A 21,844-nucleotide genomic window follows, 5' to 3' on the forward strand; every position below is an offset into this window, starting at 1 on the left:
CCCGGTAGGTCTATCCGTAGGGTCCTGAGACAAGGGAGCAGTGAAGGTGGGATTTTGTCATTGCAATTTTGTTGGGTCATGAACTGTCTAAACTACTAATTTTGGAATTTCTGTCGCAGGATCAAAGGATGGGGAGAGGGTCACTGGGAAAATGATTCAGTGTGGCAATAGCTCAGAGTGGTTGGTATGAGCAGCACTGGTAAGGTGGGCTTGTGCATGTGAAGTAAGACACACAGAGTCTGAGGGGACCTCGCAGACAGACGATCAGTAGGGTCATTGAGAAAGGGGAGCAGTTGAGGTGTGCTTGGATCTAATGCTCTGGGACCGCCGCAAGCATGCAAGAGTGCCAGGAACAGCTCCAGTAGCAGCAGAGACGCATGACGTTCTGTGAAGTGGTTCCTAAAGGTAAATGGCTGGCGGTGACCCGCCATATGCGCGGATGAGTGGTTAGACAAACGGCCACCCGGGGTGCCCCTGGAAAGCCGTAGGTCACCCGGACGTAAGTATGGGAGGATATTTAAGTACAGGTGGACCACTCATCGAAGGGAATGAGGGTCCGGAGCTATGCTCAACAAAGGGAGTGAGAGTTACTTCCCAAAAATATCAATGGGCCACCCAGCCACCCAGTAAGTGGTAAAACGGGAGTAACAGGTGTCCACAGCGGTGATATGGAGAGGTTGATGCGCTTGGATAATTGGTTTGCTTCCGGAACAGGAGATTGGGTGATGAAGACCCATTAGATCTTGCTAAGGATGGGATTACACCAGTATGACAACAACAACTAGGGGTTTCTGAGGGGTATGTTTGGAGCACTGTAAAGGCAAGAAGGTGAATAGTACCTAAGGGAGTAGGGTGACAGGTTGCTACACAGTGGGGGCATTGGAGATCACGGGGGGGTCAGACCCAAAGTGTGGTGAGTTTACAAGGGCGGTCCTAGAGAAGGAAGCACGCTGCAGTCTTGCCGCAAGCTATAACTGCTGATTGCATCATCCAGTATGGGGTGAGGTGGGCTCTGATACCACTAGGGACAGTTGGGATTCCTCAACAACTGATGCAGTGGCCTTGTTCGGTCCATTGAAACAATATGGCAACGACTGAACCATCAGTCGGATACCAGGGCGGCCCATTCTCACAAGAGCAGAAACTGAAGCGAGGACGCTCACCATTTTAAAAAATGAACTGAAATGGAAATGACTGAACTGGCAGTCGGATAACAGGGTGGTCCGTTCTCACAAGAGCGGAAACCGAAGTGTGGAGGCTTATCGGTTTTAAAAAAGTGGACTTATGTCACACGGGATTGGCAGAGCTACACAGAAAAGGGATTTTTTTAGGCCAAGCATAATTGCGGCTTGAGCAGAGCTAGGACCGCCCGTTAGGATGACTCCAAGAAAGTGACCGTGTGTTTTTCCAATAAAAATGACCATATGTTTTCCAATCAGAAAGGTGTCTGCCTAATTATGTGTGGAAACAATGTGGATAATGTATTCCTGTGTTTGGGGGCGGCAGTAGGGGTTATCCCCCACTAAGCAGGTTCCCCAGCCCACTCAGGGGGCACTAGAGTGGCAGCTGGCATAGCGGGCTGTCCCTCTGGCCCCTTAGCGTCAGGCTCACCTCCCCTCGCCTGAGGGGGCGGAAGGGGCATGCCCCCAGGGGCTTGGCCGGAAACAGCTTGGCCTGTGGGGCACATAAAGGGCCCAGGCTGAGAGGGCTAATCCTCTTTCCAGCCCGGGCACCAGCAGCCACCCTCCCTCACAGAGTTAGACGGCATGAAGGGGGTAAAGAAAAGGGTTGTGGCGTGTATTGATAACAAGTTCTCTTGGTTTCTAGGTGTTTTCTGGCAGTTTCTAATAATTGTTTTTCTGTCACAGGTGGAGTTACCACGGGCAGTCCTAGAGAAGGAGGCACACTGCGGTCTTGCCACGAGCTATAACTGCTGGCTGCATGAGCCAGGATGGGGTGAGACGGGCACTGATACAACTAGGGATGGTTGGGATTCCTCAACAACTGATGCAGTGGCCTTGTTCGCTCCAATGAAACAATATGGGAGTGACTGAACTGACAGTCGGATACCAGGGCGGGCCGTTCTCGCAAGAGCAAACACCGAAGTGAGGAGGTTCACCAGTTTTCAAAAGTAGACTTACGTAACACGGGATTGGCAGAGCCACCCGGAAAAAGGATTATTTTAGGGCAGGCATAATTGTGGCCTGAGCAGGACTAGGACCGCCCGTTAGGATGACTCCAAGAAAGTGACCATGTGTTTTTCCAATAAAAATGACCATATGTTTTCCAATCAGAAAGGTGTCTGCCTAATTATGTGTGGAAACAATGTGAATAATGTATTCCTGTGTTTGGGGGCGGCAGTAGGGGTTATCCCCCACTAAGCACAGTTCCACTACCTAGGGACTGGCTTGCTACATGGAAAATCAAAAGATTTCATGCCAGGCCATTACGATAGGGTCCGAGTCATATACCTGAGGTGGCACGGGCATTCCCCAGCCCTACCCGCCTTCAAGAGACAGAAGCCTGTTGCACAATTCCATATTTCCCTCAACCAACCAGCCTGCAGGATCCCTCCTCCCCCACACACACACCTCCCTGATGCCCCTCGCCCGCCGAGACGCCATACTCACTGTAGCACTGCTTCCCGTCCGACCCTAATTCATAGCCAGGGTGACAGGCGCACTGGAAGGAGCCTCTGGTGTTGAGACAGCTGTGCGTACAAGCGGCCAAGCCAATCACGCATTCATTTATGTCTGGGGAAGAAATAAAAAAAAGAAGAAACATTCTTTTAAATAAAAGCCGAAACACAAAGATCAGTGATTTTTTGGCTGCAGAAACCCATAGCGCTGAGCCAAAGACGTCTCTTTGCCAACATAACCTTAGACATCCCCTGAGCGCGATGGCTCCATAAGTCTTCCACGGTTTCTCCCGGCTGCACAGCTCAATTAGTTCAGCCCTTGAACTGCACACTTACCGAGTCTCAAGTCGAGGGCACCAGAGCTGGCATTTAAGTTCTGCCCATGTGTGATCCACCTCACCGCCGCAACCAAGGGCTCGGTGATGGCGGGCACGATAGCTTGGCGGCCATGACAGACACTGCTATCCAAGCCCTCTCATTATTACCTGTCAGGGACCTGGAGACAGATCAATCGCTCGCTGCGCGGCGCCCTCAGATGTTGCCCTCTAATCTGATGCGCTATTTCATTCTTACCAGACCAGCTGGGGGAGTTGGCACGGCAGTAAGACCCGTGCTCACTTACCAGCATGGGGGCATTGTGTGTTCCCACTTCTGGAATGTTGCAATTCCTGAGAAGCCCTGATGTACAAAGGGCCCCAGCGGGCTGTTATTTGTGATAGTCCACTGAAATTAATCATGCATTTAAATGCATCTGGAGATTGTTAGTATGCTGCATTTATCTTAAAAATTGGGAAAATAATGACAGCTGTTGATACTCATGTGACATGGTTACTGGCACAGGTGCCTACAGACGGGAACATGATTAGCAGGATAATAACTGAAAATCCCCAATGCCAGGCTCAGTAGCTGTCTGCTGGTGGCATAGTCGGGGGCACAACCGCCACAACCTACACCCAGACCTGCCTTTTGCATTCAATATTCTGCCCCTACCTTCAGCTACTGACACTAATACAAAAGATTCAAACCAGCAGAAGAATGAAATCACCTGTGCCCTGCAGCCCGCGCAGTGGTGGGCAGCGCGGCTTTCTTGGTGGACCATTTTACAAACTTTATCAACCTCTCCCTGCATCAGAGCTCAGCCGCAGGTGATCTCCAGGGTATCACTCCCTTGCGACAGAACAAAAGTAATCTCTTGGTCCACAACTTCTAACAAACTTTTACAGCGTACGCTGGATTGCCAAAATCCTTGCCCACGTGTCCCAAAACCATTACAACTGCAAGTTAAAATTAATTCACTTCTGGACACCTCTTAATGGTCTTCCAGGCCTAAACATGGCACCGAGTTTGCACAAGTCATTGTGTGGGGCGCGACTCTCCCTCAGCTGATATACTGCCCCTGCTGACACTCCTTGATCTGTTAGCCGCCTGATACCATAGGACCCACTCTGCCACCCCCAGATCATCTTGAGCATGTGGCGGCATGTCTGTACAGACTTAGAAATGGTTTCAAGACTTTCCGACTAACTGCCAACAAGAATGCAGATGTGGGGGTTTTGTTTCTATTTGTGCCCTGGTCGCCTACGGAATCCTTGATGGTCCTCCTCTCGCACTGCTCGTGTTTAATATCTACAGGAAAACTTTTTCTGGAGCTGAAACATACAATTCTATTCATTTGCAAGAATAAATAAATGTACCCGAAAACCGATAGTGAGTAGAAACAAGACCTGGACCACCGATAGTGAGTAAAAACAAGTCCTGGACCCGTAAAGAGGTTTGTCCACCCTCTAGGACTGCATGCATAAAACCAGGCGTGTGGGTCAACATTAACAAACCGGTAATTCTCCTATCTGGTCCCAAACCAGCCTGACCTTCTCCTCATCTCACTTTCCCCTTCTCTGCATCACCATACGTCTAAAAGCTAAATGCCATATGAGATTCTGGCGTAAGCATGCATTCCCAAATTGGACCATTGGTCAAGTGATGCTTCATCCAGCGTAAGGCTCTTTGGACAATCCCCCTCTTCATCCTTGAGGAGAACAGGCTGGCATTGTTTGCCACCGCCGCTTGCCTAGGCCATGCCAACACCCTTTAAGTCAACCTTCCTACTTATCGCTGTAGTTCCGAAAACATTTCCCTACTGCCCCACCCCCGAGGACCACCACTGGCTCATAGTCAATGCAGTGTGTCTGCTATGCCAGACTTACAGATGCCTTCATGACGTATGCTTAAGTTGCCTGGAGGATCCAGCTGTGCCACCCAGCCAGGAACCTAGTCTCCGCTGATCAACTGCCAATGAAGGTTGGAGCTGCAGCAAGTAGGACCCCTAACTCTTTGGGAAACGATGCCTGTCTACATCCATCAGGCAACCTCCCCCTCCCATTCAGGAAACTCTGAAAGACCGGTCTATTCATTGAAGCCTGATGAACTTGTATGTTAGACTGGCCCGCGCCACAGCATTCTGCTATTAATACTGCCGCTTGTTGACTCCACCCCTTAGCAACAATTTATTTTGTGGTTTGTGCTTGCATTTTAACAAGCACACACATTATGCCTGGGTACTGGCAAACTAATTATCAGATGATGGTATAATAACAATCCCTATAGCTGGCCAATCATGTCTAATTACTGGCACACAAATATCAGATCGTGGCATGACTAGTGGCACAGAAAAGTACGAGGACGGCAGGCCTATTGCCACAATAACTGATGACGGCTTCATCACTGGTCCAATAACCGTCTGATACTGCCTTGCTCCTGGAGCAAGAATAGGATTACCTGCCTCAATAATGGTCCAATTGTGGCATTATAACAGTCAATTAGCTGACTAATAATAGATACTTTGTAGGACGGTAACTGAGATGGGATCGGATTACTTATATAACAGCCTGATGGCCCCAGTTTACTGGCACGATCGTTGTCTGACAGAGAACACTTTCCGTTGGTGCAATATTGTCACAGCAGACATCTGACGGGCACAAATGCAATTACACAAATGGGTCATGATTATTTGCACAATAGCTTCTGATAAAATATAATTTCTGGTGCAAAAACGGACTGATGAGACTTCATTACTGTCTCTACAAATGCCTGTTTGATTTGGACTATTGACCCAATAGTTGAATGACTGGGTATAATGAGCTCCCCAACAATGACCTAATTTTAATTAGAGCCAAATAACTCTTTGATTCGTGCATGTATATAGGTACTGTAACAGTCTGAAGGCTTACGTTTACTGTATCAGGGTATGATGGTCATATCAGAACATTACATATTTCGCTAGCCCACCTTTATTCCTACACGTCCCATTTAAAACTGCACAAATAAATAAATAAGGGTTCTCACCAGAGTAAAGACCATAACACTAAACTAAAATAAATATAGAAAAATGCAGGCTGAAATGTTTTAAAAAAATGAACACATCTCAGTGCGAGGCATCAATATTTTGATGGCGCCTTCTCGGGCGTTTCCACTCTCTTACGCACCCACCACACAAAGACTTGGGGCTCAAAAGTTCATGACCACAAAAGCAAGTGGTTTTGTTTGGGGTGTATGGGTCTTCTATGTAGATGGCTTGCTTGAACTATCTTTTTTTTATTTTTCCCAAGGTTTGCTTATTTGTGCTTTTTGTGAGCAGCAATGACTTATGGAGGATGCTTCTGTTTGAGACAACTTACTAGACTTGAAAAATGCAAGATCAATCCCCAGTGGTACACCACGTCCCCACTTCATGCACAGTACACGCACTTCGCAAGTCCTGGGCACAAGAGCATGCATCAACGCTTTTCTGCAGGCTCAGCACTAAATCATTTGGCTCTAGGAAAATTGGTTACTGGGGACAGGTAGGTGTGGAAATCTGGGTTCAGGTAGAATGACTCTGACATCATGGTATGGATGAGTGACTTCTTTATTATGTTTCCAAGCATAACTTCCAGTTTCTAGAGTCATATTAATCAGATAGTAGATTCCAGTTCACATAGGCAAGCACCGGCATCCTCTCTCTCAGGCTTACATCTTCAACTCCCCTCCAGAGAACACCAGTCATACACAAACATTCCATCCAGTAACATTCCAATGTCACTCATAACACTCACTCCAGATGCCACTAGGATGCAGGAGAAGACAGATCCTTACATATCTCCCCTCCTTAGAGATATCAAAAACACGACCAGCTAACTCAGCATGACAGCTATATAAAACACCCACACACACAGACACCTACACGTTTAATGCACATGCATCATCTCACCAAACAAAGACATTCTGCTAACAACTTCCCAACACCAATGAACGTCCTCACAGCCGTGGGACACACTTTAAAACAATGCCCCTTCCCCTTTCTGCTAAGTGAAGAAGAGGCACCTCCGACTACTGAAATACCATAACTAAACTTTCCACACATAGAGGCACCCAGACCTCTCATACCAATCCTAACTCCAACATCCCACAATAGAACACACACTTAACTCCCTTACACTCTGCAATCACAAGACCCAGGTGTGCCTAAACACACACCACTTCCAACCAGGCTGAGTATATCTAATACTCGGGTAACTACTTCACAAACTCAGTGACCCCACTACCCCTCATTTGCCCGTGTTGAAAGTTCTCTTCACACAAAAACCTAACTCCGGGAGTACTAAACTACATACATACCACTAGTGTATCACATATCACTAGAATCACTCACGTTATACTCATTACCTAATCTTCACATATAATGTTCCTAACATTGCACTTAATAACAACATTGTACACACTACTTTAAAACTCTTAAAACTCTAGCATGTATAAACCGATCCACCTGAAAAATTAAAATATTAGTCAAGTCATAGCATTTGAATTTAAAACATCAGTGTTTTCCACTCTCAACTAAAATGTCCATCCTGGAAAAGAAAATTATTAGTGCAGCAAACACGTGTCATATCAACTTGAGCCAGGTATCTCTACCATCCTGGTCAATCAACACTGTATTTCACTTTTGAGACCATCTGTGTGAAAAACAATTTGTTATACACGCCAATGACCTAGAATCATCATTTTGCTAAATACCGATTGAAAGCACAGCGGCTACTACATGCACTCTACCTTCACTCCATTTACTCCAATTCATTCACACAGAAAGGACCAATTAATCAACAAGCCTCACATGACAATGACATATAAGTCAACAACTAAAATTGACTGCTTAAACCAAAATCATCAAAAGCAAAACTCAATTTTCTTCTTTTACTGTTCCTCGTGGCAGCATCTTTTAAAGTCAAAAGTACCTCTGGGGATTCTTGTATAACGCAGTTCCCAAAACAATAAGCACACAGTTCTCCAAACCATAGGCAAAGACACTGCCCCTCTGCTATCCGGCAAGAGACACCATGCCCCTCCTAGGCACATCACAAACTCCAAGCTCTCTTCAAGTCCAGTCAAAGCTCACAGGTGCTGAACCACGAATTCACAATGCCAGCAGAAGGTAGCAAACCCACTTGCACAGGCTCCCAGCCCCACAAGACGCTACTGTTATGGGCTCCAACTCATTATGATGTTGCTGCAAATGGGCTCCAAGCCCCTTTATAAGCCCAGTCACAGGCTCCAAACCCCTCCAAGCGCTGGAATGGCCATCAGGACCCTCCTCTGCTCCAGGCGCCTTGCACATGAGCCACAAGTTTCTTCAGCTTCTTCATCCAACTTCTCTGTCACGTCTAGGCGCAGCTTAGGTTCCCAACCTCTTCTAATACTGCTGCCCTGGGCTCCAAGCCCCCAGCTGCGCAGCATGGCTTCCCATATTTCCAGGCGTAACTTAGACCCCAGGCCTCTTCATTTGCTACTGCCCTGGGCTCCAAGCCCTCCATGCCGCAGCTTGGTTTTCCAAACCCCTTAAAACTGTTTCTGGGCCCTCAGCCCTGCCAACGTTTCTTGACTTTCTCTGTGCTTGACCTGTCCAACTGTTAACAGGCCAGCTGGCATCTTGCCCTGGCACAGCTCCTTATTGCCTTCGCCTGTGCCCTTGGCGCTAGGCCCTTCTGCGCCTACTGCATTTAGCGCTCGCCTTACCTGAGAGAGAGGGTCTTCCTTGGTTTGGGGGGCAGTGCTTGTCTCTTCTTCTGTGCTGTCCCCCCAGCACAGCCAGCATCCTCGTCGCCAATGTGGAAATCTGGGTTCAGGTAGAATGACTCTGACATCATGGTATGGATGAGTGACTTCTTTATTATGTTTCCAAGCATAACATCCAGTTTCTAGAGTCATATTAATCAGATAGTAGATTCCAGTTCACATTGGCAAGCACCGGCATCCTCTCTCTCAGGCTTACATCTTCAACTCCCCTCCAGAGAACACCAGTCATACACAAACATTCCATCCAGTAACATTCCAATGTCACTCATAGCACTCACTCCAGATTCCACTAGGATGCAGGAGAAGACAGATCCTTACAGTAGGCTTAGGCAAACGTTGTTGAGCACATAACCCAAATTGTTTTACCTACCTTCGCAGGACTTGCCATCCGATGTCAGCCTGTACCCCGGGTGGCATACACAGTGCACAACCCCACGATCATTGTGGCACTCATGCATGCAACCGCCATTGCGATCAGCACATGGGTCCTTAACTATGGAACAGAGAAAAGATAGCATAATTTTTGAACATGTTGTTGCATAGCCAAATCAATTTTCCGAGCAAGGCATTATTTCATATTAGCACATGAAAGTCATTACTGACCACCTTCCTCTGAGCCAACCAGAATGCTTGGAATGTTGTCATTAACTACCATTATTGACCACATTCTGATTATTCTGATTTCAGAAGCAGGTAGAAAAATAGCAGAAAGCATTTCTCTGCAGTCAAGAAACAACAATGCAATTTCCGAGCAAGATTTATTTCAGACACAGCTTGAACTTGAAAAGCAACTTCCCTTTTAAGACAAGGTGAAATCTAAAATAGAAAAATGTATAAAGAAACTTTATTTTACATTACACATAATGCAAGAATGTTAAAACTGTTCCAATTCAACCAAGCCTGCAATCAAAATCCTCTACCTTATCAAAATATCTTTCTTATTTAAATGCCTAAAAATAAAACATTTAATTTATCAACATGTTTTGTCCATGTATTTTACTCACTATTAAACTAACGGCTTTTACATCACCGCCAGAACTCCTGCTTGGGATAATGGCTCATTCGTAAATCATGGCCCTGGGCTTCGTCTTGGGCCAGAGATTGGGGCGAGCCATTATCCCGTGATAATGACCCGTGCCTCAGACTGTGAGTCTATAAAATAAATGTTTTTATTTCAACATAAGTATACTGGCAATAGACCCTGGAATGGAGGCAACCCATTTACACCAAAGATCGGCTCTATGGAGAATATTGTCTTTAGTCTTCCATCTCTCTGTGTCTCAGTTCATATACAAGACGCATAACGCCCCAAAAGGGCTCTGTGTTGACTAATTTGTTTCTTTTTCAGAAGCTTCGACCAGTTTAGTTGAAGCCATTTCTTTTCAGTTCAACATTTTTTAAATGTCAGAAATAAATACCAGATGAGCATGCGCAAGTGATGTCCTACAGCCTTATGAACCAATTAATGACGTAATTTACCTTTTTTTCTCCAAATTCACATCAATAGTCTTTGACTAAGTGACCACTGTATCAGCAGCTGGCATTGCTAAATCTGACTGCTTGCAAGAGGTGGCCAATCACGGGGCATAAGGATAAGATGGCTATGATGATCTCCAGGTACAGGGACGCTCCTTGCTCAATGTTATGCAATTGGCAGGCCAGGAAAAAAGGACTGGTCTAGCTGTGCTGACCCTTGACTTTTTATAAAGTTAGGTCACACATAAGCACTTTGCTGCAATGTGGCAGAACTATGAAAATATGAATGACTTGGGAGGGGTAACAAGCCACACACATGCAGTGCTAGAATTACATTTTTGAGGAAGAATGAAAATGCTAAGGGGAACACGTGATGCATGCTTCATTGAACAAATACTGCTGATGTAGACATGATTAACATGACTGTAAGTGTTTGATGAATGACTGCTTCCCAGCAGATTAAATGCCCAGTGGGGCATGATTACTAGCACATTAATTGACAGTAGCATAATCATTAACTGGCACAATAACCGCAGATGGGAGTGTTACTCTGGCGCAGTATTTATTTATTTTCATGGTTTTTATAACGCCCCTAATACCATACCTGAGTTTGGTTTTTAAGCATGGATCCGGGATTCGATCCTTTGTTGCTCTGTGTGGTCTTGCTTACAAGACCAGTGTGTTGCCCCTGTGCTATCCATCTGTCTAATGGGGACAGATAACTGGCACAACCTCTGCCTGATGGGTGTGTCATCGCTGGTGTAGTATTTATCTGTTGAGGGCGGGTTACGGCGCAATAGGTGTCTGATGGAGGCTTGATTACAGGCCCTTTAGATGATGGTTGGGGACATGATTACTGGAGCAATAAAGTTCAGATGGGGTCTCATGGGGTCTCAAGTATCATACATGGAAAAATAACTTACAGACAGGGTTGTAATCTTAGGTACAGTATCTGTATAGGGACAAGATTACTGATACAATAACTGTCTGGTGGGGCCCGATTGCTGGCATGGACTCTGTCTCATTGGGGCTGAACACTGGCACGGGAACTATCTAAAAGTAGCATATTTAACTGGCACAAACACTGCCAGATGGGTTACCTCTAAGTTTTGTGGGAACCTCTGCCTTGCCGAACTCGCAAGTTGAAACAAGCCAAATATTCAGGATTCTGAGGATTTGGGAAACTCACTGTCACTCCTGAATCATGCCCACAGTTGCCTGATCTCTCTCGCCTTAGTCAAAGAAGATGGCATGTGTGTTGTACTGAATGTAATCTTCTGCCTCAACCCAGCTCTGAGACCTTCTCCTGAGTAGGTCATTGATAACAAGCATCACACGTGCATCGGCCATGCAAGGTGATGGTGAATTACTGGGATTCTCTCCTTCCTAGTAGTTACAAAAGATGAACAATGGTTTTGCACCCTCAGTTGCAGCCACTGAAAAGTAATTGCCTGCCTCCACCAAATGCAGGATTTTCTCCTTCCTAGTATTCTCTCCACCCTAATAGTCACTGAAAGCAAACGTCAGGTGTGTATGTCATACATTGTGGTCACTGGGATTCTGCCCTTGTGAAGAATTCGACCATCTGCACGGTGGGTGTGCGCACGCCTGTTTTTAAAAATGTTTAATTAAATGGAATGATGGTAGACAAATCTCAGAAAAATGTGCAGGGCTAATCCACACACACGTTCCTATGCTCACAGCCCGACAAACACATAGACCTGGGTACTCTGGGTAGACACAACCTACAGGCACAGGCCACCCTGTCATATTTAGTAGGCATATGACAGCATGAGTACATGATGCATCTCCAGAAAGGGGGAGGACCAAACCTTCCCCCTGCCATGGCCAGTCTGATTAACTAACAAAGACTCCATGGATCTGCACTGCTCTTTTGTTGTACCCCTGCAGCTGGTGGCAGCGATTTTCATACCAATTAGAGGGTAATTCAAACAGGCACCTGCAGAGGTTAACAAAGGAGACAGCAAACCCCAACAACCTTTCATATGCAACTGTATCAACCTGATGCCAGCTCAGGCCCTCATTATCAATGACAGTGGACTGTCATGTCTGCGACTGCGTGTTTACAGAAGTCCACCCCGCAGGGGGACCCCATTGATAAGCTATGAGAATGTGGTTTTCAGGAGCTAGAGAGTCTGGTCTCTGCACAGGTGAAAGGGAGACCTTCCGCTTTATTCAGGAACCACAGAGAGCTCCATTCTCCAGAGAGACCCTTTGATCCACAACACACAGGAAGATAGGCAGGACTTAGTATCACATGTTTTCACCTCTTTACCTTTTCTGTCACAAAGAACTCTGATTATGATGTCACGCATACAGGAGATTGTTGGTGGGGACCGAGGATTGTTTCATTAAGCTATGCTTAGCCTACACAAATCACTGTGGCCCATTTGGCTTTAAAACAGAGCCGAGCCCCTCTTTTGGCAGATCATCTGAAGACTTTGTAAGGAGTACCAAGAATAAAACATCATTGGACCCTGGCTGAAGGTACAGTCTGCCTTACATCTACTGCCAGTGAAGGAAGGTCAGGACCTCCAAAGCGGAAAGCAAGATCCCTCCCTTAAACATCTCCCAAGGAACAGAGGGAGATACCAAATCCAGAGGACCCTTTAGCAACTCCAAAACCGGTACCCGGTCAGCACATAGAGGGCCCTTCTAGGCTCTGCAGCAAGCTTCATAGGTGGGAAGTGCCAGAAAGTCTTAAGGACAGGGCAGCTGCCTGCAGCGCACTTCTCAGCTCTGGACCGCCTTAAAGAGCATCACAAGCCAGTCTCCCTTAATGCACTTTTTGCAGACAGTCGAATTCCTTGAGCTGCAACTGACTGCAATGCTGTCCATTGTTACGCCACAGTCACTTAAAGACATCAGAGACGTATCGGCCAGTGCTTCAGAAGCACCAATCAGCACTGAGACTACGATTCCTGACCCTGAGTCGCTATGTAGGCCAGCCTGCAGCCGTTCGTACAGCTTTGCTCCCTGAACTGTCTTGCCGCCTGGTACCCACAGCTGACTCCCATCTTGAACTCTGTCACAGAAGCCTGCAAAGTGCCCTGAAGCTACCTCAAGCCTGTTGAGCACCAAGAACACGTACAGCACAAGGTACACTGTGGTTCTGTCCCCCTGGCCCTTTCTAGAAAACCCCTATTGACATTTTAAGACCCCTTGCTCCCTTTGTGCTGAAGTCAAGTAACCATTAACTGTTGCAATTATTTACCATACCAAGTACCCTCATATCAGTATTCAAAGTGCATCTCTTTTCCTTCTTTGACACTGTTGGTCCTCTGCATTCTTGTACAGGGTGGGTTGTATTTCATAGTGTTGCTAGAACTGTATGTTGTGATAATAATAAACTAGATATGTTTTATACAACGTTGACAGGACAGTGCCTTTTATCATTGCGTAATAATTGTATTTTCGCTGTCTTGCAACTGACCAACGATCCACGACCTTTCATAGATAAGCCTGCTGTTCCGTCCACATTACCAAAATTGGACAAGGAGGTTTATCATTTGTTCGTGATTCCAATCTCTTCGGATCTCTTCTGGTGTGCTAGAGGTGTGGGGTTGATTGATGGTTTAGAAACCAATATTCATCCCTGCACCACTGGTGCCCAAGAAGATGATTCATCATGCCCTCCCTAGTAGTAGTTACACAAATATGGCACACTAAATTAAAGTTACTGAATGTAATCTCACAACTGCCTCCAACAAATTATATTATTGTCAAAAAATAACCAATTTACCACATTCCAGTTATCTCTCTCACACAACGACTCTGGCAACCTGTGCCTCTGCCTACAAGACTGATCATGAACTCCAACCATGCTTGTCTCACAAAACTGACGAGGCAGAACTCGCTTGAACCACCACACCCAAACCACGAAGGAGGTTAGAAAAGGTTTGGCTGAATCGTCAGAATTTCTCCCAGCATTAGCTAGTTGTGCAGTATCTGCCCCAAGAAGGCTGATTAAAGCCACAATAATTGTCGGATAAGGGCCTAATGAGTTACATAGTTGTTGTCTGGAGAGGGCATAGTTATTTTTGAAATAGGTGTCTGATGTGGTCATGACTGGCACAATAAAGGCCTCAAAAAAACATCTGCATTACAGATATCTCGTTTCCGTGTCTACCCAAGCAAATGCCTTCTTGGAGAGACTATGCAAATGTAAAAGCATGATATCTTCATCAACCTTTCATGACGAAATACTACAAATTAAAATAAAATAATGCTAGCCATGTTACATAAGTAAAGGAAACATGAAGAAATGTCAAAAATCAGACTGACAGATGAATGTGGTATGCATTGCATTTCTATAAAAAAAAAAACTACAACCACAGAGGTCTTATAATATAGCAACTTTCTTGATAAAGTCAATACCTGAATACCCAGGACACATGTTACTTATCCAGTCAGTCTTTCTGGTGCTTGTATATGTTTAGGGTCAGATGCTATGCATATTGCCATATCTAGCGATGGTGCAGAATATTTTAAAATGTTTATTTTTAAAATAAAGTAAGTGTCTACAGGAGTGTTTCTGTCACACTAGCTCTTCCTTACATGCACATTTTCCCATCCTCCCCTCGAAGGTAAAGCCTCATATTGTTGCTGTTTTCCCCCTCCATTTGTATGGTGGCAGAAATGAAAGAGAAAACATACTTCAATGAGAAAGTGCTAAAAAATCAGCAACATCACTTTTATGGATGGCATCATCGGCTCTCCATACAACATCATTTCTGAGATTCACGGAGTTGACAGCTGCCTTGATCCGGCCCCGATTGAGATCTATCTAGGGACAGGTGACAGGTCATATAAACAGAAGAATGTCTGATAGCTGTATGTAATCGTTCACTCTCTGCCCCCTGGTGCCCACCGTTTCCATGGAGAGAACCCCATTTAAATAATGCCATACATGCAACAATCGTTTCCTACTCTCAACCCCTCAAATAGTATGCAAGAAGCATCTTCCTAAGTTCATGCATGCAAGCAAGACATTTAAGGCAATACACTTAAAAGCTGATGAATACAGCACTGGGCATCACATGGCATGGAAGTGGAAAGGTCAGGCCCACCAGAAGAAAGCAATGATATGCTTGAAGTTTAGTCATTGGGGGAGGGGGAACAATGGAATCCTGGTGGGCCGCAGCCAGCCCGGCGCCAGAGCATGCCATCACAGCCAGCCACCATCTCTGTAGAGGTCACCAGAAAGGCAGGCCCAGGAGACACACAAAGGAGTGCAGTGAACGTCCTGTACTCAGTGCCACAGCATTCACAAGTCACACCAAGCACTCAGCCTGTGCACAAGCGGACTTCACCCACTGCACCAATACTTTCAAAAGATTTAAGGGCATAGAGGCGCGTGCAAAGGGAGTGGCACTCTGTATTAGAAAGGAAGACACACAAAAACAGACACACACACGAGCATGGCTCTGAAAAATCGACAACCGAGAAAGCATGTCGCTGAAAAATCGCCAGCACTTCAGCTTCTTAAAATAACATCACATTGCAATGGAACAGTAATTTGGAAATTCGTTACCATCAGAGCTGGGAAATAATCAGGCTTGAGAACATTGAGGGAAATTGAACACCAGGCAAATTATGGTTGGAGGAAGTTTTACCCTGATCCAAGGGGAAAAATAGACCCACGTGCTTTTCTCTCTAGCTGCCCAGCTGCGCTCGTTTTACGGAGTGTTAATTGTTCTCTGTACTTGGCCTTCAACCTCTAAAATCACCCCATCTCATTTTGTCTTGCTGCTGGAGGGATTAGAAACGTATTAATTTATTCAGGCCAGCACAGGTTATGAAAACAGAGGCTAGGAAGAAATTCCCCGCAGTGGGAGATGTGTCCTGCGCTTCCTCTCTGCAGAGTCTGAGGCATGAACTAGTTCCGGAGAGGGACCGAGCAAAGGTTAGGAGCAAAAACCACAAGCCGGATAATCGACGGCCTGCCGCCTGGGTCACAGTGGGAGGGCAGACACGCATTCCTGCCCCAATCCCATCCTCACCGCTGTGGGGACGAGTTAGCGTTTTACCATATTGAGATTCTGTCCTGCATTTTAAGAGATGGATGTACACACGCATTCCATATTCATCCGTATGCCACTAAACGCTTGGGGTTTGTCCCGAGTCTGTGGGTTTTTGTGTCAGTGTCATGGTGACGCTTATTTTCTTAGGGTCACACACATTTCTCCATAACACACCTGATTATTATTTTATGTATTGCTTCCATTATCGTTTGCTGCTATGTAAGCAGCCATATTCGGTTTCTTTGTAATGGGGGGAGGGAGGGACCATTCACAAACAAGTTGCCAGTAATAGCTTTGGCTTACTCCTAACTTACTCTGCTCTTTCCAGGAGTATGTCAGAACTCTCTACATGTATGGCCATCATACATTGTACATGCAACTGCATATTTCTGGGGAAAATCGAGATGAGATTTAAAGGCAAAAGGAAGAAAAACATGAAAGAGATTTACAAAAATGCTTATGCCAGTGTTTTTCTAATTTTCTTTTAACAATGGACATTCCTATATCCATTCCATCAATGTTTGTCAGAGATTAGCCTTTGAGGAATGGGAACTGCAACAGACAAACTAGTCTCCCGCAAATAGTGCAGTCAAGCCAAATCCACATCCCTCTGCACAGGAAAACATGCCAAAAGAGAACTGTTCCAACCTTCCATTTTCAGGTGCATCCTCTCAATCTTGTCATGTTGGTTCTTACCCAGTGCTCATGCCACCCAGGACAACTTCAGAGGACTGTGAAAGAACTCTAGAGGGAATATTTTAGTTATTTATTTATTTATTACTTTATATACAGGGAGGAACAATGCTCTTTTGATCACACAGGTAACTTACAGTAGAAAGGAAATCAGATTTCATGGGAAGCAGTGAGCTTCTTACTTTGGGGTGAGTGTGAGGAGCATTCTGACCTGGTTGTGGAGGGGAGGACACGGAACAGTCACCGGGCACAATACTAGGTGGACATAGATTAAGGAAAACCAACATTCCAACATTAGACATTTTTAAGTGCAGGTAGGCGGTAAGGCCAGCGGTGCCCAGGATGTGACCATGATGGATGAAGTGCTAGAGTGAAGGCAGAGAAAGTGAGGGACAGAGGCAGGTTAGAGGCAAGGGAAACATGGTAGATAGAAGGCAGATGACAGGTAGGTTAAGAGGGTAACTCAGAGGCGAGGAGGTAGGCTTACATTTGGTTTTGGACAAATCCATGTGGACTGTTTCTCGGATGTGCGGGGGAAGAGAATTCCATAAAAATTGATAAAGAAGAGAGAAATAGTGAAAGTAAGAGGAAGCCCAGGGAGGGTAAAGAGACACAAGGGTTGTTGAGGAGGCAGAGCAGAGATTACAAGAAGGTTTGTAGAGTTTCATAGAGGAGGATAGATATAGAGGTGTCTTTCTGTATATGGATTTGTGAACGAGGAGAAGACATTTTAATCTGGTCCTGTGTACATCATCAGCCATTCAGCCTGGTGGCGGTACAAGGAATTAGGTGTGAAGTGAGAGAGTCCAAAGAGACTCCTGGTAGTGAAGTTAATGATCTTGTTGAGAGGCCATAAAGCATAGTTGGGGAGACCAAGGAGGATGATGGCACAGTAGTCCAGTTTACAGAAGATAATAGTGGTTAAGAGATGCTTGGCAGTGTTGAATGGAAGGAGGTGCCTGATGTTCCTAATATTTAGGAAGTTGAGGCGAGCTGCTGTTGCAGTTGTGGAGAGAAAAGTAGGGAAGGTGTGAAAAGGGTCATAGAGGACGCTGAGGTTTCAAGCTGAAGAAGAATATGACAGAGTGTCAGGTGGGAACTCTATTTTGGTAGAGTTTAACATCAGAGACTGCAAAGCCATCCAATATTTATTGTCAGAGAGACAGTTTGACATTTTGATAGAGAAATAATAGGAGAGTTCAGGAAAAGAGAAGAAGATGCAGGTGTTGTCTGCAAAGAGTTGGTATGAGAACCCAAAGTAAGAGATCAGTGCCTCAAGAGCAGAGGTGTAGATTGTAAAGAGGAGCGGACCCAAGACAGAGCCTTGTGGAACACCAACAGTGAGAGGAGTGAGTTGAGAGGTTTTGTTGCTCCAGGAGATAGAGAATTGGCGAGGTGCAAGGTAGGATTCAATTCAGACAAGGGCTTGATTGTGAATGGCAAGAAGAAAGAGAGTATTTAGGAGATCAGAGTGCTCAACACTGTCAAAGGCAGCAGTCAGGTCCTGGAGAATTAGGATAGAGGATAGGTTGGAGTGCTTAGCAGAGGCGATTCAATTCAACAGATTCATGAGAGCAGTTTCAGTGGAATGCCAGGAGCAGAAACCTTCTTGTAGGGTGTCTTAGAGGCTGTGAATGTCTAAGAAATTGATAGGACAGTTGAACCCAAATCTTTCAAGCACCTTAGAGTAGTGTGGTAGGCGAGACACAGGGTGAATGTTAGCCAATAGGTTTGGGTCAGCCCCTTGCTTTTTTAGGAGAGGGATGACCATGGTTGTTTTTAAAATAGAGGCAAAGGAAGTGGAGTCGAAAGGACAGGTTGGAGACTTCTGCGAGGTGAGAGGTCACTAAAGGGACAATAGAGGTAGACAATGATGGTAGAGTAGGCAGAGTGTAGTGTGTGAAAAATGTCAGGAGAGAGTCTGCTATTTTGGATATTTTTGCAGCAAAGTATTCAGCTAGGTGAGGGTGGAATTGATAGTCATAGATTTAGTAGGATTGAGGAGTGAGTTTAGGGTGTTTTGTAGCCGGTGAGGATTATTGGAGTGAGAGTCAATGAGGGTGAGGTGGAATTCCTTTTTCTCTCTATCAAGAGAGGACTTGAGAGAGTTCAAGGCCGAGAGGTAGAGTTGCAGGTCCTCATGTGAGTGGATACACCTCAATTGTTGCAGCAGCCGATGCATGTCTGTGCAGAGAAAGCGTATGTATGGGGTGACCCATGTTTGAGGATGCTGAGACTTAGGGGTGAACGTAAGCAGTGGGACGTGAGAGTAGAATGAGTCATATAGTAGGTATTGGAAGCTGGAGAAGTCAGTGTTGGAAAAGGTAGCAGGTGTGATCGAGGAGAGTGAGAAATGTAGTTCAGAGAAAGTGTGGAATGGCAGAAGGTTTACATTTCATTTTAGTTATAGTTGAGGCAATTGGTGAGGAGAGGTCAGCGGGTGTAAAGGAGATGGTGGTGGAAACAAATGAGTGATCAGATAGGGATTGTGTGATAGTAGTATTAGTGGCTGAGAGAGAGTTGGAGATGAATAAGAGATCCAAAGAGTTACCCCGTGTGTAGGTTGGTAGCTTATGGATAGAGTGGAGAGCGTGGTCACTAAGAAAAGACTGAAGTTCAGATTTCTGAGAAGTGGTTAGAGAGGGAAGGTTAAAGTCACCTAAAATAATGAGGTGATGTTTAGGGGAAAGCGAATCAAGGAGTTGCCCGAGATAATCAAAGAACAGTCCAGTGGGACTAGGAGAGCGATTGATGGAAATGATGTGAACCAAGTGAGACCAAGCAATAGTAGTGATGGCGAATTTAAAAGAGGTAGGAGAGGACATGGCATTGGAGATTTCTGAGGCATTGATCGGCAAGAGAGTAGATGTCTGATGCCTCCACCTTTTCCAGTCAGCTGAAGAGAGTGAATAAAGGATAGTTTGGAGTCATGTAGGGCCGCCAGAGTGACAGTGTCAGATGAAGAAATTCAGATTTCAGTGAAACTAAGGAGGTCTAGGGGAGCAGAGCAAGAGTGAAAGCAATCAGTGATAAAGGAAGTTTTCAAAGCGCTTCAAGGCATGGGAGGAAAAAAGGGAAAAATACAAGACATTCTACATGGCCATGAACAACAAGAATGTGAAATTAGCTATTGTTCTCGGCCTGGCGACATTTCAAGAGCTAAAACTCAGAAAAGGAAGTGAGGGGGTGGGAGGGGAAAGCAAACAGGCAGGCGACTACGGTACTAGGCCTGATGACATTTCTGGTAGAGCTGGAGAATGACAGAGGGGACGGGGAAGAGGAGAGGAAGGGGTAGAGGAACAAAAACAAGCGACTATCATACTAGGCCTGATGACATTTCAGATCGTGCTGCGGGAGGGATGGTGGAAACAGGTAAGGGAAGGGTGAAGAGACAGAAAATGGTGCTATCATACTAGGTCCAGGGACAATTCTGATAGCGTAAGTGCATAGAAAAAATAAATATGGGGGTTGAGGGAGCAGATAATAAAACAGTGAAAGGGGGAGGGCAGATGGGAGAGAGAATCCAGTTGCAGAGATCAATAAAACACAATGTTGCAGAGAGAAGAAATGTAAGCAAGGATTCAAGATGGCGAAGGGCACAACATGAAACTTGGCCACCATGCGTATGGGTTGAGAAGGTGAAGCACAGAGTCAAACTGTCCAGAGTTCAATGAAACCAGGTCACCATACATACAAGTTGAGAAGGTGAGGCCCAAGAGTCAAGTGTCCAGAGTCAAATCCAGACATTTGCAACAGGTTGGTGAAGGTGAAGCCAATGATCAATCAAGAAAACTCCTGCAGTTATGAGGTGTAAAGGGGGGAGGAAGAAGAGGACAAGAAACAGGGAGAGAAGGGGGGGGCAGATATCATGAGGTGCCAGGGGGGTGGAGGGGGCACAACAGACGTCACGGGGGATGAGGCAGGTGTGGGGGGCTTACAAGACATCACAGGGGATGAGGGAGGGGTGGGGGGCTCAAAAGGACAACGGGGGATGAGGGAGGCTCACAAGACATCACGAGGGAGGGGTGGGGGTGCTCACAGACAGCACAGGGGACAAGGGAGGGGTGGTGGGCTCACAAGAAATCATGGGGGATGAGGGAGTGGTGGGGGGGGTCAAAGGACATCACAAGGGATGATGGAGGGGTAGGGGGATCACAGGCATGACGGGGGATGGATTATGGGGGGCTCAAAGGACATCACGGGGGACGAGGAGGGCCCACAAGACATCACGGTGGACGAGGGAGGGGTGGGAGCTCAAAGACATCATGGGGAACAAGGGGGGCTCACAAGACATCACCGGGATGAAGGAGGGTTGGGGACTCAAAGGACATCACAGTGGACGAGGGGGGCTCACAAGACAGCACAAGGGATGAGGGAGGGGTGGGGGTCTCACAGACATCACAGGAGACGAGGTAGGGGTCACAAGACATCACAGGGACAAGGGAGTGTTGGGGGGCTCAAAGGACATCACGGGAGACAAGGGGGGCTTACAAGACATCACAAGGGACGACGGAGGGGTGGGGAGCTCAAAAGACATCACAGGGGATGAGGGAGGGATGGGGGCTGACAGACATAATTGGGAACGAGGGAGGAGTGAGGGGGCTCAAAGGACATCACGGGGGGTTAGGGGGCTCACAAGACAACCCAGGGGACGAGGGAGGGATGGGGGGCTCAAAGGACATCACGGGGGATGAGGAGGGCTCACAAGACATCATGGCAGACAAGGGAGGGGTAGGGGCTCAAAGGACATCATGGGGGACAAGGGGGGCTCACAAGACATCACCGGGATGAAGGAGGGTCGGGGGCTCAAAGGACATCACAGTGGATGAGGGAGGCTCACGAGACATCATGGGGGATGAGGGAGGGGTGGGGGGCTCACAGACACCAC

At 46.3% G+C, this 21,844-nt stretch overlaps 1 protein-coding gene across 2 annotated transcripts in view; it reads right to left on the reverse strand.

The window, feature by feature from the left end:
• Positions 1-21,844, reverse strand: part of MEGF6 (multiple EGF like domains 6) — a 1,562,146-nt gene that overhangs the window by 209,381 nt on the left and 1,330,921 nt on the right. For both annotated transcript variants that reach the window (XM_069610227.1, XM_069610228.1), the window contains 2 exons: positions 9,114-9,236; positions 2,631-2,753 (listed from right to left, as the gene is read on the reverse strand). In XM_069610227.1, the coding sequence (XP_069466328.1) occupies positions 2,631-2,753; positions 9,114-9,236 (246 nt within the window). The remainder of the gene's footprint in view (positions 1-2,630; positions 2,754-9,113; positions 9,237-21,844) is intronic.

The sequence above is a fragment of the Ambystoma mexicanum genome, chromosome 8, assembly GCF_040938575.1.
Source record: "Ambystoma mexicanum isolate Mex_15411 chromosome 8, UKY_AmexF1_1, whole genome shotgun sequence".
Taxonomy (NCBI): domain Eukaryota; kingdom Metazoa; phylum Chordata; class Amphibia; order Caudata; family Ambystomatidae; genus Ambystoma; species Ambystoma mexicanum.